Source organism: Capsicum annuum, chromosome 10 (assembly GCF_002878395.1).
Source record: "Capsicum annuum cultivar UCD-10X-F1 chromosome 10, UCD10Xv1.1, whole genome shotgun sequence".
NCBI lineage: Eukaryota > Viridiplantae > Streptophyta > Magnoliopsida > Solanales > Solanaceae > Capsicum > Capsicum annuum.
In genome coordinates, this window is record NC_061120.1 from 188,329,656 (window position 1) to 188,344,193 (window position 14,538).

General features: G+C 31.5%; 2 protein-coding genes across 2 annotated transcripts; both read left to right on the forward strand.

Moving 5' to 3' along the window:
• The first annotated feature begins 751 nt into the window (after positions 1-751).
• LOC107844494 (GDSL esterase/lipase CPRD49-like) lies at positions 752-4,410 on the forward strand. The gene is made up of 5 exons (XM_047398648.1): positions 752-910; positions 2,018-2,251; positions 2,512-2,588; positions 3,120-3,248; positions 3,816-4,410. The coding sequence occupies exons 2-5, from the start codon at positions 2,060-2,062 to the stop codon at positions 4,102-4,104; spliced, it is 687 nt and encodes a 228-aa protein (XP_047254604.1). The 5' UTR covers positions 752-910; positions 2,018-2,059; the 3' UTR covers positions 4,105-4,410.
• A 2,048-nt stretch (positions 4,411-6,458) lies between these two features.
• On the forward strand, positions 6,459-9,521 carry LOC107844977. Its single transcript, XM_016689283.2, has 2 exons — positions 6,459-6,661; positions 8,358-9,521. Exon 2 carries the CDS (start codon positions 8,451-8,453, stop codon positions 9,435-9,437), a length of 987 nt encoding a protein of 328 aa, XP_016544769.2. The 5' UTR covers positions 6,459-6,661; positions 8,358-8,450; the 3' UTR covers positions 9,438-9,521.
• The last annotated feature ends 5,017 nt before the right edge of the window (positions 9,522-14,538 follow it).

Genomic DNA, 14,538 nt, shown 5'->3' on the forward strand with positions numbered 1-14,538 from the left:
GTTGATTGTCAACTTGCCGTAATGTAATTTGTTTAAAACTAATTAAATATCTATTTTAAAGAGAGTGATGTACCTCATGACTCATGTCCATGAAAATTTGAATATATACGCCTCTGAGAGTATATATATTACTCTCTATATTCATCTTTACTCCCGAATCTACGTTTAATTTAAGGCACAATACATAAATATGTCTTTTAACTTGACTTAAAATCACATATATGACCTTCAATTTTGGATGCATAAGTAGACACTTAAACTTATATAAAGTTAAACAAGTAGACACGCACGTCCTATGTGGACAATTCTTATCCTACATGGCATCCTACATGTATTATGCCACATAAGACGTGTGTATCTACTTATTTAACTTTATATAAGTTCAAGTGTCTACTTGTGCACATCCAAAGTTAGAGGTTATATATGTGATTTGAGGTCAAGTTAAATGATATGCATATTTATGTATTATGCCTTGATTTAATATATACATTTCTTAATAAGTAACAAATAAAATGATAATTTTACTACATCACCCATATTAATTGTAAGAGTCAAACAAGTATAAAATGGTAAACTGATTTTTCATTTTTCAAATTGGATAAAAAAAAAATAATCATCTACTTCTAAAATAGTAGTAAGTAAAAGTGAACAAGAGAATATTATATTGGTATACACGCACATGGAAGAACAAATTTTTCCTTTTGTTGGTATCCACCATTATAAATAGTAAGTATCTGGAACTGTTTCCAACATCAAAAAAGAAATCTTTTTTTAGTAAGAGAAAAGATAGAAGAGAAAAATGATAGGGCCAAGTCGTCCATTGATTGTCCTATTTGGTTCTTCAATAGTGCAATTAAGCTACTTCCTTAATGGTTGGGGTGCAACCCTTGCAAACTGTTATGCTCGTAAGGTAATCTCTTCCACCTTATTTTTTGTGCAAATTCAAGTTTGTAGTAGCAAATTCACAATTTATACTTTAGATATATTTCTTGTGTTTTCATTGTATATTTATATATTTAGTTTTTCTCACGATTACATGTTTTAATGCTCACAAAAACAAGTGACATACAAATTATAAATTTCAAGAAGTTTCTTTTCTTTCACAAATTTTATGCCTAGTCAAACTTTATCACATAAAGTGAAATAAAAGAACTAAAAAGAGAATTACACAAGCAAAGATACTGGACTATATATATATATGTATTATATCCACCCCTATAGATATAAATTGGACTGTGATCTATTTATATTTCTTATTTTGCATGGTGTTAAAGAAAATATTAATTAAAAAGGATAATTTGATTAAGTTATTCTTATTTCATTTTTATTTAAATTTATTACTACTCTATTTTTATCATGTGCAGTCTTTCTCCATATTTACTTAAAAAGATTAAGAATAGAAACTAATAATCAGTTAAATTTTAATTTTAAAAAATAAGAATTAATTTGAATTAATTATTTTTAATAAGCACGAAAATTATGACCCCAAAGCCTCTATAGCTAAACCTGTCATAAGATTGATAAATCTATTGCGGTGCTGGACTAATCTTTGCCACAATCAAGAATCTCAAATACTCCATCCGCTTCTAAATACTTATTGCATTTTCAGTATGCACACCTCTTAAGAAAAGATATTAACTAGAAAGTAATTTAACTAAATTACTCTTTTTGATTACTCATCTCTATTTAATATTTTTCTTTGTTGCACTATATTAATATCTCTCCATATTTATGACTAAGCATAAAAGTGAAAACAAACAATCAATTACGTCTTGAGTATCTAAAATGGAAAGTATTATGAAATATTTTAGTATGGATGACAAGTATTTGGGAATATAAAAAGTAATTAAGAAGTTGAAATTAATAGTATTGAACTTATAGATCGTGGATTTGAAATATGGAAGCAGGCACTAATATTTGAATTAGAGTAGATTGTCCAAATTATATCCTTTGAGATGTGGCACTTTTCCAAATTCAACCTTTTAATATAAATTAATCTCTTTATTAATTGAAACAGGCGGATATATTCTTGCGTGGATATATTGGTTGAAACTCAAGGATGGCTCTTGAAATTTACAAGAAAGTTTTTCCAAAGGAACATTGTTGGGACAAACACAAGGAAATTCAACCTTCTCTTGTCATACTTTATTTTGGTGGGAACGATTCACAAGATTCTGATTTTCCTAACAGCAGCAATGTCCCTCTTGATGAATATGTTGAAAACATGAGGAAGATTGCACTTCATATCAAGGTATGTATGAAACCTTTAAAGTTAAATCTGATAAGTAAATACTCATTCGCATTAAATAGATACAATTTTACATCAAATCATATTGATTTGCTATAATTAAGTACTTCAATGCTTATTAATTAACTATAATTTATCATTTTATGTGAAAACACATATTATACATATTTATTTTTAATAAAAATCGAATGTAAATAAGTTTAAGCTTTTATCTATATGGAGTTGTTTTAGACTTATCACTATTTGGAACCTTTCGTTTGCAGGGCCTTTTAGAGAAGACTCATCTAATTATGCTAAGTGCTCCTGCAGTTAATGAGGAACTAATTCTTAAATTCTACGGGTGACTAACCTCAACAATTACTAATTCCTTTTATGTTTATTTGTTCATTTAAAATAAAAATACATATCTATTTTTTCTTGTCCAATTTAGAAAATAAAGAGATAACATGCCCTTTTATACCTATTTCACCTTATTATTAAGTATTTAGGAGTCATTGGTACGCGAGATGGGATAAGTAAGAATACCTCATGCATAAGATTATTTTATCCCACCTTGTATATAATATGGGACAATAGTCTCACAATTTTTCATATAAATATATAATAGGATAATATAATTTTAGAATTAACTAATATCTCAAAGTAGTACTAGTAGTTTCCCATACATTTTTGAATGAGTTAGATGACTTATAATAATTAGGGGTAATATAATTAACTTACCACTGTATTTGCTTCTTAAGGGGTATGCCAAGTCAGACATGAACAAGTTAAAATAAACAAATGGAGTAATACTCAAACGCAACATCTTGTTTAATTTTCAATTGTTATACTATAGAGTATTGTTTAAAAGTATTAATTCTTTTCTGATCAGGGATAATCGAGGTAGATCAAATGAGGTCGGTCGAAAATATGCAGAAGCTGGTGTTAAACTAGGCCAAGAATTAGGCGTGCCAGTTGTCAATTTCTTCGAAGCCCTTTATGAAAAACCTGGTGTCTTTTGGTAATCAAATTTTCTACTGCTACTATTTAATTTTGGTTTTACTATAATGTTGTAGTTGTAGTATTAACAATATTGTCATAAATTTTTGAACAAAAGGAAACTAAGTTGTATATATATGCTCTGACAATGTCATTTTTTTTCTTACATAATTAGTGAATTTTCACGTCTATTTGGTTAAGTTTTGAAAGGTTAAAAGTGTATGTGTCTGACCAAACTTTTATTAAAGAATATAAATGTTTTTGAGTAGTAGCAGAACTGTATATTAGAAGTTAGTTAAAAAAAAAATAATTTCAGACATTTTTAGAACCTTCACCAAATACAAATTTACGAAAGTATTTTGCAAATTGCTACTCTTTAAAAATATTTGTTAGAAAAATACTTCTAACAAAAAGCATTTTCTAAAAATACACAGATGTTATTTTCCTTTTTTATAGAATACTAATTTATAATACGTACTTACTAAGAAATATACATGTAATTACCTTAAAAGTGAAATGATTGTGCGTTTAAGTATTTTCTTGAAAGAATTTAATAGTAAATGAAGGAGTTTGAATTTTATTTGTGTAGGGATGGAATGCATTTAACAGCAGAAGGAAGTAAGATTTTGTTTGAAAAATTTCAGAAAGTAATCAAAGAGGCAGATTGGGAACCAACTCTAGATTGGGACAAAATGCCAACTGAGTATGCTGATATTGGTACTGATATGCACCTTGAGAAGCTGATGAAGGAGACCACTCATATTGGTACTGATATGCAACTTGAGAAGCTGATGAAGGACACTGAAGATAAAACTATTGGGATTACTGATAGTGATTCCCAAGAACCTAAACCCCATGAGATTATCTTGGATGCATAATAAAATAAGAATATGTAAGAATGTAAGACCAAGTACTATTACTAGTCATCAATCCCCATTTCCTGTTTGGTGTGTCCTAATAAAAATATGCAAGAATAAGACTATGTACTAGTAGTAAATTTCCAATTTTCCTGTTTGGTGTGTCCTAATAAACTCTTTTGCAAAAGAGTATTAATTAAATGTTCCTAGGAAGGTCTTGCCTTTATCTAGGAATTAGGGTTTGCTTTGTTGTAAGAAAGTTTGTGAGTGTGCTTTGTAATAATGTATTATGAAAGTTATAAATATTTTAATGGAATAATGCATTTGAAGTGTGCTTCTTAGAATTATAGGTTACACTGCTAAATCATAAAATAATTGACAATACTTATGTACTTTTAAATATGCTATATTAATTATAACTCTAAAAACAACACTTTATAAGTTTGCTCTATTTATTTTCATAAAATTTTGACTATCAGGTTCCATTCTGTTTGAAATTTTACAAATATGCACACAACTAAGAAGAGATAATTTAGAAAGAAATTTAGAATTATAACGAAGGTGATGATAATTTAGAAAAGGTTTAAAATCAGTGGAGTTGCCATGGATATAGATATATGGGAAAGAAGGATCTTAACACTTGCTTCTTAGGTTCATTAGGTCAATAATACTGACAGCATCCAAGTATATTAATGATTTAATGTCATACAAGGTGTCATGCACTCAGCGATGAAACCACAGGTAGTGTACAGCGGCCACTTGAACATTCTTTGTCGAAAAATTATATTACATATATAGAGGATTATACGAAGTATATAGATTAAAAATTAATTTTCATATATATCTATATCTATATCTATATCTATAATTTATAATTTATAATCTCTCTCTCTATATAATCTATTAAAAGTGTGAATATCCTTAGAAAAGTGATTTAATTCTTGTTTCATCATCGTTATTTTGAAGTTCTCCTTACTGTTTCTTCAATCAATACCAATGAAGTACTCCAATACAATTTTTTTGTTAGGATGTTTGAAGTTTTGATGTAAGATGTGGATCAAGATTTTTTCTTCCTGTTGTTATTTTCTTTACTTTTAGTGCATGTAGTGGCGAAATTAGAAATTTTGTTAAGGGATTTAAGATTCAAAATATATATATATATATTTTTTGTCTTTCTTCTCCTTGTCTTTCATTATTTTCGATGGTTCTTCGTCTATTTGATAGAAAGTCCATTTTTATGATTTTCGTATTATATTTTTTCTTTCTTGTTTAGGAGTTAATTCAATTCGTTTTAATTGGTTGATAAGTTCTTCTATTTCAAAGTTATTTTTTGGCATATATATATATATATATATATATATATATATATACTAGTTTAAATTTACGCGCCTCGCGTGTGTACCTCACTTTATTGAGTTCAAATGTTAGACTAAATATAGGATATTTGTCTAAATAAAAAAGATATATACAATAATTAAATTCAACATCTTTTGGAGAATTTATCTAATTAAACCTAACATTTAAAATAAAATTGTCAAAGTCGATCGACATTCATCTACCACCTGTAAACTGCAACAAAACAAGCAACAAAACAATAATATAGAGACTTCAAAACAATATAATTATACAAAAAATTTCTCAAAGTCATCTGACAGTCATCTACCATATGTAAACTATAAAAAAGTAATACGATAATAAATATATTAAAATAATATAACTAAACTTAACCTTTACGCAAAAAAAAATTCTCAAAATAGAGATATAAAAATAATACAACTAAATCTAACCTTTAACTAAAGAAAATCCTTAAAGCTGACCTACATTCATCTACCACCTGTAAATTCATGTACGACTTGTAAACTACAACAAAATAATACAATAGTGATCACAAAGCTTCAATTTTGATGAAAATAATTCTTGTGTGAGCGAAAATTTTGACCTAAAGAATGATTTGAATGAAAACAAAGAAACTATATATACATACACGTTGAATCCCAATAAGTGCATTTCAATATTTATAGAAGTATTTCCTTAATAGAGTACTATTTTAAAAGTATTTTTCTATCCCATTTTAGAATATTTTTTTAATTGATCAGTATAAGAAAAAATATTAATTAATTCTCATAATTAAAGAATAATTTAAAAAAATAGTAAAAAATTAGTTTTTTCTAACTACAAAAAGTTCTTGTAAGTAAGGCAGAATCCTAAACTAACTCGGTAAAATATTTAAAGTCCTAGTTGACTTACGCTACTATATTAAAAAATTATGTTTATAAATTAAAAGCAAAAATAATTGAAATCTTACCTTCCGTGGGCCTTAACAGTTTAGTCCTACTCCTGTGTAAAATTTGTGATTTTTTTTTTATCAGGAAGAGGTACACACCACCATACGGCGAAATTGATTGGAAAAGAAAATGTCAATCTCTATTAGTTTTTCAAATTTAAATGGGATGAAAACTTCCATCCCTTTGAGATATTCAATTCAATTTCAACTCCTTATCCTAGTTGGGAACCTATTTTGGATATAATTATTTTACTGCAAGAAGAAGTGGCTAGCTGGCCTTCGATTTTCATCCAGGTACGTACTTACGCACTACCCTTGTCTTTTTCTTTTAATAAATTTTTCGTCAAAAGATCTCACATCATTAACAATATTTAAAGAAGTTGTTTGTTTTTCTCTTTTGGTCCACTGGTTATTTTTATTTTTTTGGTATATGCTTCTTTGTCCTTTGAAACTATGGACGTACTGATAGAGGTAGCACACCGGCCAATAGACGGGCAAACACACTATCTCGAACCCTGTGTCATAGCTCCGCCATCCCCGTATCATTTTGTTGAACTATTGACTCTGATATAATTTTTTTGGGTTAAAACAGTTTAATAATATTCAACATGGTGTGAAATTGTTTGTTTTACTCCAAAAGAACTAGTACAATTAAGAGTGTTAATACGTTATCAACTGCCACTGTGCAACTTTGTTTATGGACACTCAAAAATTAAATTTCTTGCTAACTAATTCGAAAGTCGGACACAATTTATATGTTATTAAAATTAAACTTCTCGCTAACTAGTTCAAAAGTCAGATTCACTTTGTATGATATTCCTTTTTCTAGTTTTCATAATAGCTGTTTGTTTTAATAGCTTCCATTGTCTTTCTTTTCTTAAAAGCTAGTGAGAATCTTTTTTTTTTGGTAACAACTAATGAGAATCTTTGGTATATTGTTAGGGTCGTTTGGTAGAGTGTACCGGAAAGCTAATGCATGCATTAGTTTAATATGTATTAGTAATTATTAAATTAATGCATGTATTAGCTTTTCAATACAGTCTACCAAATGACCCCTATGAATTAGTTATACACTCTATTGTGTATTGAGGTGTGTATTATTAATACCTCAAAACGTATGACATTAGTAATGCAATAGATCTAATGCATGTATTAACATGGTTAAAGACACTACCATCCCTCAAAAAATTTTCTGCATTCTTTCCAACATATATATGGAGGATATTTCACTATTTTTGTAAAAAAAATTGTTTTTTTTTCTTAAAAATGATGTAATTCATGTTATTTTTAATATATCAAATTAAAGCATAACAAAAATACAAGCATAACTAACACAAATATTACCAATACAAGTATTATTAATACACAATATTTTACATTATCCGTATACACTCTACCAAACTACCCCTTAATGTGATAGATGGATTCCAAACTTTAATTAGCTATGTCCTTTTATACCAACCTCATATTCCAATTTCCCCCTATTTTTTGCTTGCCTTTCATACTTCCATAGTATATATTTTAAAAGCAACTTCAACATGTCTAAGGAATTTCTTGAGTTAATCCCCAAGTAAACAACTTGGAAAATTGGAGCATGTAAATGAACTTTTGCGCCTCCGAGAAGTTCATATATTTCTACTTTAGAGATAATTCTCTTCAAATTTATGGAAAGAAAACATGGAATTGCTCATTAGGTATTATCAGTGATCATTCCAAAGAGATGTATGTAAACAACCATTACTATGAAGATTGTCTTGTTTACTTGCGCTAAGGATCCATCAGAAACAATCTCTCTACTTTCACAAGGTAGGGGTAAGGCTGCGTACGTTGTCCACATGAAAGTACTGCAATTTGCAACAAGTTGGTGAAAATCACAAGTAGTCACCCAAGTTAGAGTTGCCTTTGTATGTTCAGGAACTTCTTACTTTGTCTTGAGGTATTTGGTCATATGCAAATGATTGACAGAATCTTTATATCATTGATCGAACAGTTTCCAAAAGTCTCATTTGTTCACTGAGACTGAGAGACAAAGTTCTGCCCCAGTGCCTCTGCCTGCTTGCATTGCGTCTGCTGTCACCACACAATGGCAGGAATAGCTATTGTATTGGATCTCCTAAGGAAAAATCAAAGCTTTACTGGTCAAGCCCTTCATTCTCATGGCATGTTCTCAGCCAAACTCGCTACCTCGGCTGCTGCTGCCTCTGCTTCTGTTGTTGCCACTTACCCTTTTGCCTTTAGGGCTTCTTTCGGTAATAGTGCACCACGAATTGCATTTTGCGATGCTGGCACAGGATTTTCTGAAGATTATATTTCCAGCCTACAAAGCGATCAATCAATAATTAATTTCGATCAACATGATTATTCGTTGAAGCAGAGTACCAAACAATACAACATTAAGTTGAAACCTTTATTCTCAGCATTTATGTGGATGAATCTTGCACGCACTGCCTTGAAATGTTTCCTATTTTCTTATTTACCTCATCTGGTATCTCGTGCTAACATGGAGGATGAGGAAGATTTGCTACCTGAGGAAGATTATCGTGTCAATTCGGTGACTCTTTTCAAGAAATCAATGAAACAGATTGGTTGTGAGACCGCTGTTGAAACTACGAGACGCATCCTGGAAAGGTTAGTTGCCCACTATGTTTCGCAGCGCATGGTATGGAAGCTAACTAAAGATGTGCCCATGTCAGCTGCATGCAAGGCTCAAAGGGGCATGTCTAGTGTGATCTATTTTACTAGCGTTACAAAAACAGCATGTAGAGGTCATTTTTTGGGAATTTTGGCATCATGGTTTGTCCAAGTTGGCATCGATATATGGCAATTTTTCAAATCTAAACAAGATGATAATGATGGTAGATCAGCAAGAATTCAGATTCTACGAAGGAAGATTTTCATTGCTAGTGTTAGATGTGGTGCATGTCTGGTTTTTGTTTCTATAGGAGCAGGGTTAGGAGCAATGTTGTTTCAACCTACAACTAGCCAGTGGATTGGATGTGCTATTGGAGAAGTGTCTGGATCATTCATTGTACCCTTTTTCTTTGGCAAAGTTCTTCACATGGTACTTTGACGAGTTTTCTTGACAGAGACGGATTCTCAGTATCGAACCCAATTCAAATTTCATATTTGTTAAGGTTTTAGTATTTTTTCACCTATATATTTATCCTCCGTTTCGAAAGTTATGGGTTCAAATGAACCCGTAGTTGAAGGGCTACATCCGCCCTTGGTCGTATATTAAGGATAATGTGGTTGATCTAAAAGCTCCCGCACCAAAGAAGTGCAATTCAGGAGCATTCTTTGACTTGCTTGGTTCCTTTAGCTTTAGAAAATTATTCTTCATTGATACATTTAAACATTAATGGTGTATCAATGACGAATATTATTGTGAGTCAAATTGAACATTAGTCCAGAAAATAATTTGGTAGCTGACACGATCTTGAGGTGTGCTGACCAAATTCATTCAATTATTTTATACACTTCATAGATGGATTGTTTTGGTCGCCGATTTTTTTATTCGACTTTTGGTTCTTAATAGATAGCCAGAATCGAGAAAAAAAAAACTTATAGTAAGCAAGTCAATCATAAACATAATAAATGAAAATACACATTTTGAAAAGATCAAGTGGTGGCGAACGAGAAATCTTATTTAGGATACTGTAAATGCTTGCTAAAATTGGCAATGCAAAGCCAATTTTGCGTCTGTAGGATTGAATGTCGATTTTGCGCATGCTGCTTTCTTCTCCTTATTGCGGAGCAGGTGTTGTAAAACTTAAAACAATTCATCCAAGATCGAATGTAAGCCATTAAATAGAGATACAGAACTAGAAGAATAGTTAGAAAACATTAATCTTATTCCATTGCAATAATTGAATCAAGGAAATCGGATGTACTGCTCTTTTCTGAATTTCTTTAGCTTAGATGGAGAGAAAAGAATAGAAGAACGTTGTATCTATGTAACATCCCACATTTTTGGGCTAGAATTTGAAATGTCCTTCCTATGTGTATAGATCCAAACCCAATGATTTCTATTTAGATATAAGTGTGAATATCAATTCTTTAGGGTGAAAACATTTTCGGAGATGAATTGAGGTCATAGAAATCTCACAGCTCACAGTTGAGTTGAGAACTTTCCTACCGATTGAGTTTTAGTTGACATTCTTATTTGGGGTCAACTTCCAACGACTATTAATCCTAGAATATAGCGATGTAGGAGCCTACTGTATATCAAATTAAAAGTCTTTGAGTCTTCTTTCCAACACAACTAACCGTTCGTCAGTCTGAGTTCGGAGGAAAAAGTTATGAGCGTTTTAGTGAGACGCTGACCAAGGCTCGCGATTGGCCTAGCGAAGCACGACTGATGGTGCGTGATTGGCCGTGCAAGGCACGGCTGGGGTCCTGTGGTTAGTCCTTGTAACACCCCACATTTTTGGGTTAGAATTTGAATACTTGTATAGACCCAAACCTAGTGATTCTATGTCAATACAAGTGGGATGATCAATTCTATGGTGTGGTAACATCTTTGGAGATGAGTTGAGATCATAAAAATCTCCTAACTCAGAGACGAGTTGAGAACTTTCCTATCGATTGAGTTTTAGTGAACGTCTCAACTTGGGTCAACTTCCAATGACCATTACTTCTTGAATATAAAGAGATAAGTGTCCTACTAAATACCAAATGAAAGATCTTTGAGTCTTCTTTTCAACGCATCCGATTTCACCGTAATCCGATATCAGAGTAGAAAGTTATGTTCATTTTACTTGGGAGCGTCTGTCTGTCGAAAAGTAACGACTAGGCTGACGAGCCGTCAGCTAGGTGGCGACTAAGGTGATGAGCCGCTAGCTCAAGTCATCAGCCTTGATCAGGAAATGGCAAAATTCATCTTGAAAGTGACGACTAGGGTGACGAGACGTCACCTAACTGACGGACCGTCAACCTTGTTGTCAATTGAAGAATTTCTGCAATTTTTTTTGGTTTCTTTATGAGTATTTTGGTCTTTTTCTCAGCCCAAACTCCTTCCCCACGACTTAAAAACACTAATATGCCCTATTATCTTCAAATATACAAATCAAAACACTGCTCTCTCCTCTCTAAATTCCTAAGTCAAGAACACTAGGGTTTTCTCAAGGTTGGTCATTTAAAGCTTCAAATATTGATTTCTCTCCATAATTCTTGATATTTGAGGCATGTTACTCTTCCTTAAATCTTATTTTATTGAAAGCATGTATTTATAATTACACCCATGTGATTTTATTAATGATTTAAAATGTGGGTTGAAGGTTATTGGATATTGTTGAATTAATAGCTTTTCCCATGGCTTTTATGAATCATGTATCGTTTGAATTGATGGTTTTGAACATGTGGGGTGCATGGTATTGTGGTCTATCGCGCACACAAGTGCACGCGATCGTACAAGTAATATAGTGACTCAAAGAATCGGATATCGTATCCACGAAGACTACTTGATTAGTAATTTACTTAACTTCATTTTCGACAATAATGTATTCAAGTATTTCAGAGTATCAAAATGGGCTAAACAATTTATTGAATAATTCAACAACTAAGTAAATAACAAAGTGTGACAATTGCAACGTAAGCTAGGTTGTAAACAATACGAGAGAGAATTCCAGGTTGAGGCACTATTAACAATCCTATAAATCTCTATCCTTATTGTGGTCATGTTGATTATCGGTTTATTGATTCGCAGGGTTTAGATTATGATCATGGTCTTTCAATCCTCTAATCTTCAACCTAAAAGGACATTGCAACTACATCGTTGAGCAAAGATGCAATAATTCATTTAAATGCTTTAAGTTATCTTCCTGCAATTAAACCAAATAAGGCTTTTAGATATATTCCTATTATAATTATGCCCAAGATCACCACCTCACACTTAGAATTTTGTTTGTCCTCGAACAATCCCAGACAATCATTATAACATAACTAGGCTCTATACCACAATCTGAGCAAGGCACTTTTGTTGGGCACACACAGGCTACACATGATTCATTAATTTTCACCTCAATCATGTCATATAGCATATGAAAACATAGGACTACAATTTTCAAACTCCCTAACCTCACAAGTGGACTCTAGCATAACGACAAACTTATGCATATTATTCAACCAAGCATTCCTATAAGTCACCCAACTATCCTCTACATGCATCCTCACAACAAGATGATTACCCAATTCACTCACCATTTTGTAATCTATAATAAGCATGGGTACACATAGAACAAATTTCGCTCACTCTCGCAAGAAATTCACCCATGGTATACGGTGAACCATAGGCTTGCCCTTAGTGTAATGCCCTGAAAATTTGATGAAATATATGAAATATGTGATTTTGTGTGATTTGACTATTTTAGCCCTTTCCATAGTTGCATTATGGTATTCTGGAGTGTGGGGGTGATTGACACAGTTCCCGATGTATTTTGATACTATTTATGTGATATTGTGGTTTTTGATGGTTTCGAGAGCCGTATTTTGAACTTATGTGGATATCTTTTGATCTGTGCAACGTATGGCTGAATGGACTGCGCCAAAAAATTTAAAACATGGGATTTAGGTTAGGTAGACCTTTGATTTGGGTTCTGGTGCACCCGAGCTAATTTCAACTTATTGGTCGAAAAGTTGAAAAATTAGAAATATGGGTGTGAAACTCACATTTGATCGAAACGATCTCGGATGGAAAATACGACTTTGCCAATTGATCTAGAATGTCAATTTTAGGGTGGTAACATATTTGGTGTAATTTTTTGGCTTTTAAATCTCATTTCGATCCTCGATTTGAAAAATTGTGATTTCAAATTTTGGGGGTCAACTTTATGAAAGTGATGTTTCTTTAAAAATTTTATATCGCCATTAAGTCCGAAACATTAAATTTAGTGTGGCTGCATAGTTCGTTTGCATATATCGGACTCTGAATGAATCTCGGATACCCCGTCGAAATCCGTTTGGATTTAAAAAAATCTGCAATACTATAAATATCCGATTTTTTCCCTCTTTTTTTCTTGCTAATTTTTTTCACCTTTCCTCTTGAGAGTTAAATACCAAAATAGTGTGGTTTTTAAAAGTGAAGCTTGAGAAGCTAGATTAACATCTATTTCTTGATTCACTTACGGATTTAAGATAAGAATTTACCATTTTCTTAGTAATTTTTTGATTAATTTCTCAAAACCCCAAAAATCTTAGGGCTTGAATTTAAATCCAAATTTCACTCTTTGTTACTTGAATAATTTTTTTATCTTATAATTACTAGTTTTTCATTAATTTAACTTTCAAAACAATTTCGATTCTTGATTTTAACTCGAATTCAAAGATTTTACCTGGTTAAAGTTTAAAAATGGTGTTTCTTTGATTTTAACCTCATTTTGACTCAATTTGACTTGGAATTTCAGTTGTAGGTTCCTAAAAATATGGAAAACACATTTTTAAAGTAAAGTTACAATTTTTTCCTTCTTTTTCAAAAATCTATTTTGAGGGTCCGTTTTAACTCCAAATCAAAAGTAGTCAATATGAGTGTCGTTGTTTTTTTTTGATACATAGATTCAATATTTGATATTTTAGTGGAGTTCGAAATCATTTGTGAAAAGTAAGGTCATGGATTTGAAGTGTAGCGGATCGGTTTTGGCTTTTGAGGTAGGTTATGACTTAACTCTTTCAAACTAGGCTAGGTAGTAAATGATGATACAAAATGCATGCTAAGGGTTAAAAATAATCATGAAAAATGTATATCTATGTTTTGTGACCGCGTGGGGGCCTATATGTGATGTAATTGTCAAAATTGAGATATTATGTGATATGTGTGATCGTGTGGGGTCCTATGTAATGTTGATAGCCTTGAATACATGTGAACAATTGTATTGTGTTTTTAAAATGCTTAATGTGGTACCATTGGTGTATTGTTGTTATATTCATACTTTATTGGCATATGAGACGTGAAAATTCATGAATGAAATGAAAATAATGAGTGGATATTGGCTCACATAGTTGTAGAACTATATCATTATGATTGGTTGTGAAAATATATCATTGTGATTGATTGTGGAAATATATCATTGTGATTGTTTGTGAGCATTAAATCCTTATATCATACTCATTCATGAAACGTTGGTACCACCGTGACAACATCTGAGAAATATTGACAACACCTTTTATAAAACCCTCCC

What these genes read in the sequence shown, in the direction of transcription:
- LOC107844494 (XM_047398648.1), top strand. Translation starts at nt 2,060, where the DNA reads ATGGCTCTTGAAATTTACAAGAAAGTTTTTCCAAAGGAACATTGTTGG. An exon ending in CTAATTCTTAAATTCTACGG is followed by an intron (nt 2,589 to 3,119) that starts GTGACTAACCTC and finishes TTTTCTGATCAG; the next exon opens with GGATAATCGAGGTAGATCAA. An exon ending in GAAAAACCTGGTGTCTTTTG is followed by an intron (nt 3,249 to 3,815) that starts GTAATCAAATTT and finishes TTATTTGTGTAG; the next exon opens with GGATGGAATGCATTTAACAG.
- LOC107844977 (XM_016689283.2), top strand. Translation starts at nt 8,451, where the DNA reads ATGGCAGGAATAGCTATTGTATTGGATCTCCTAAGGAAAAATCAAAGC.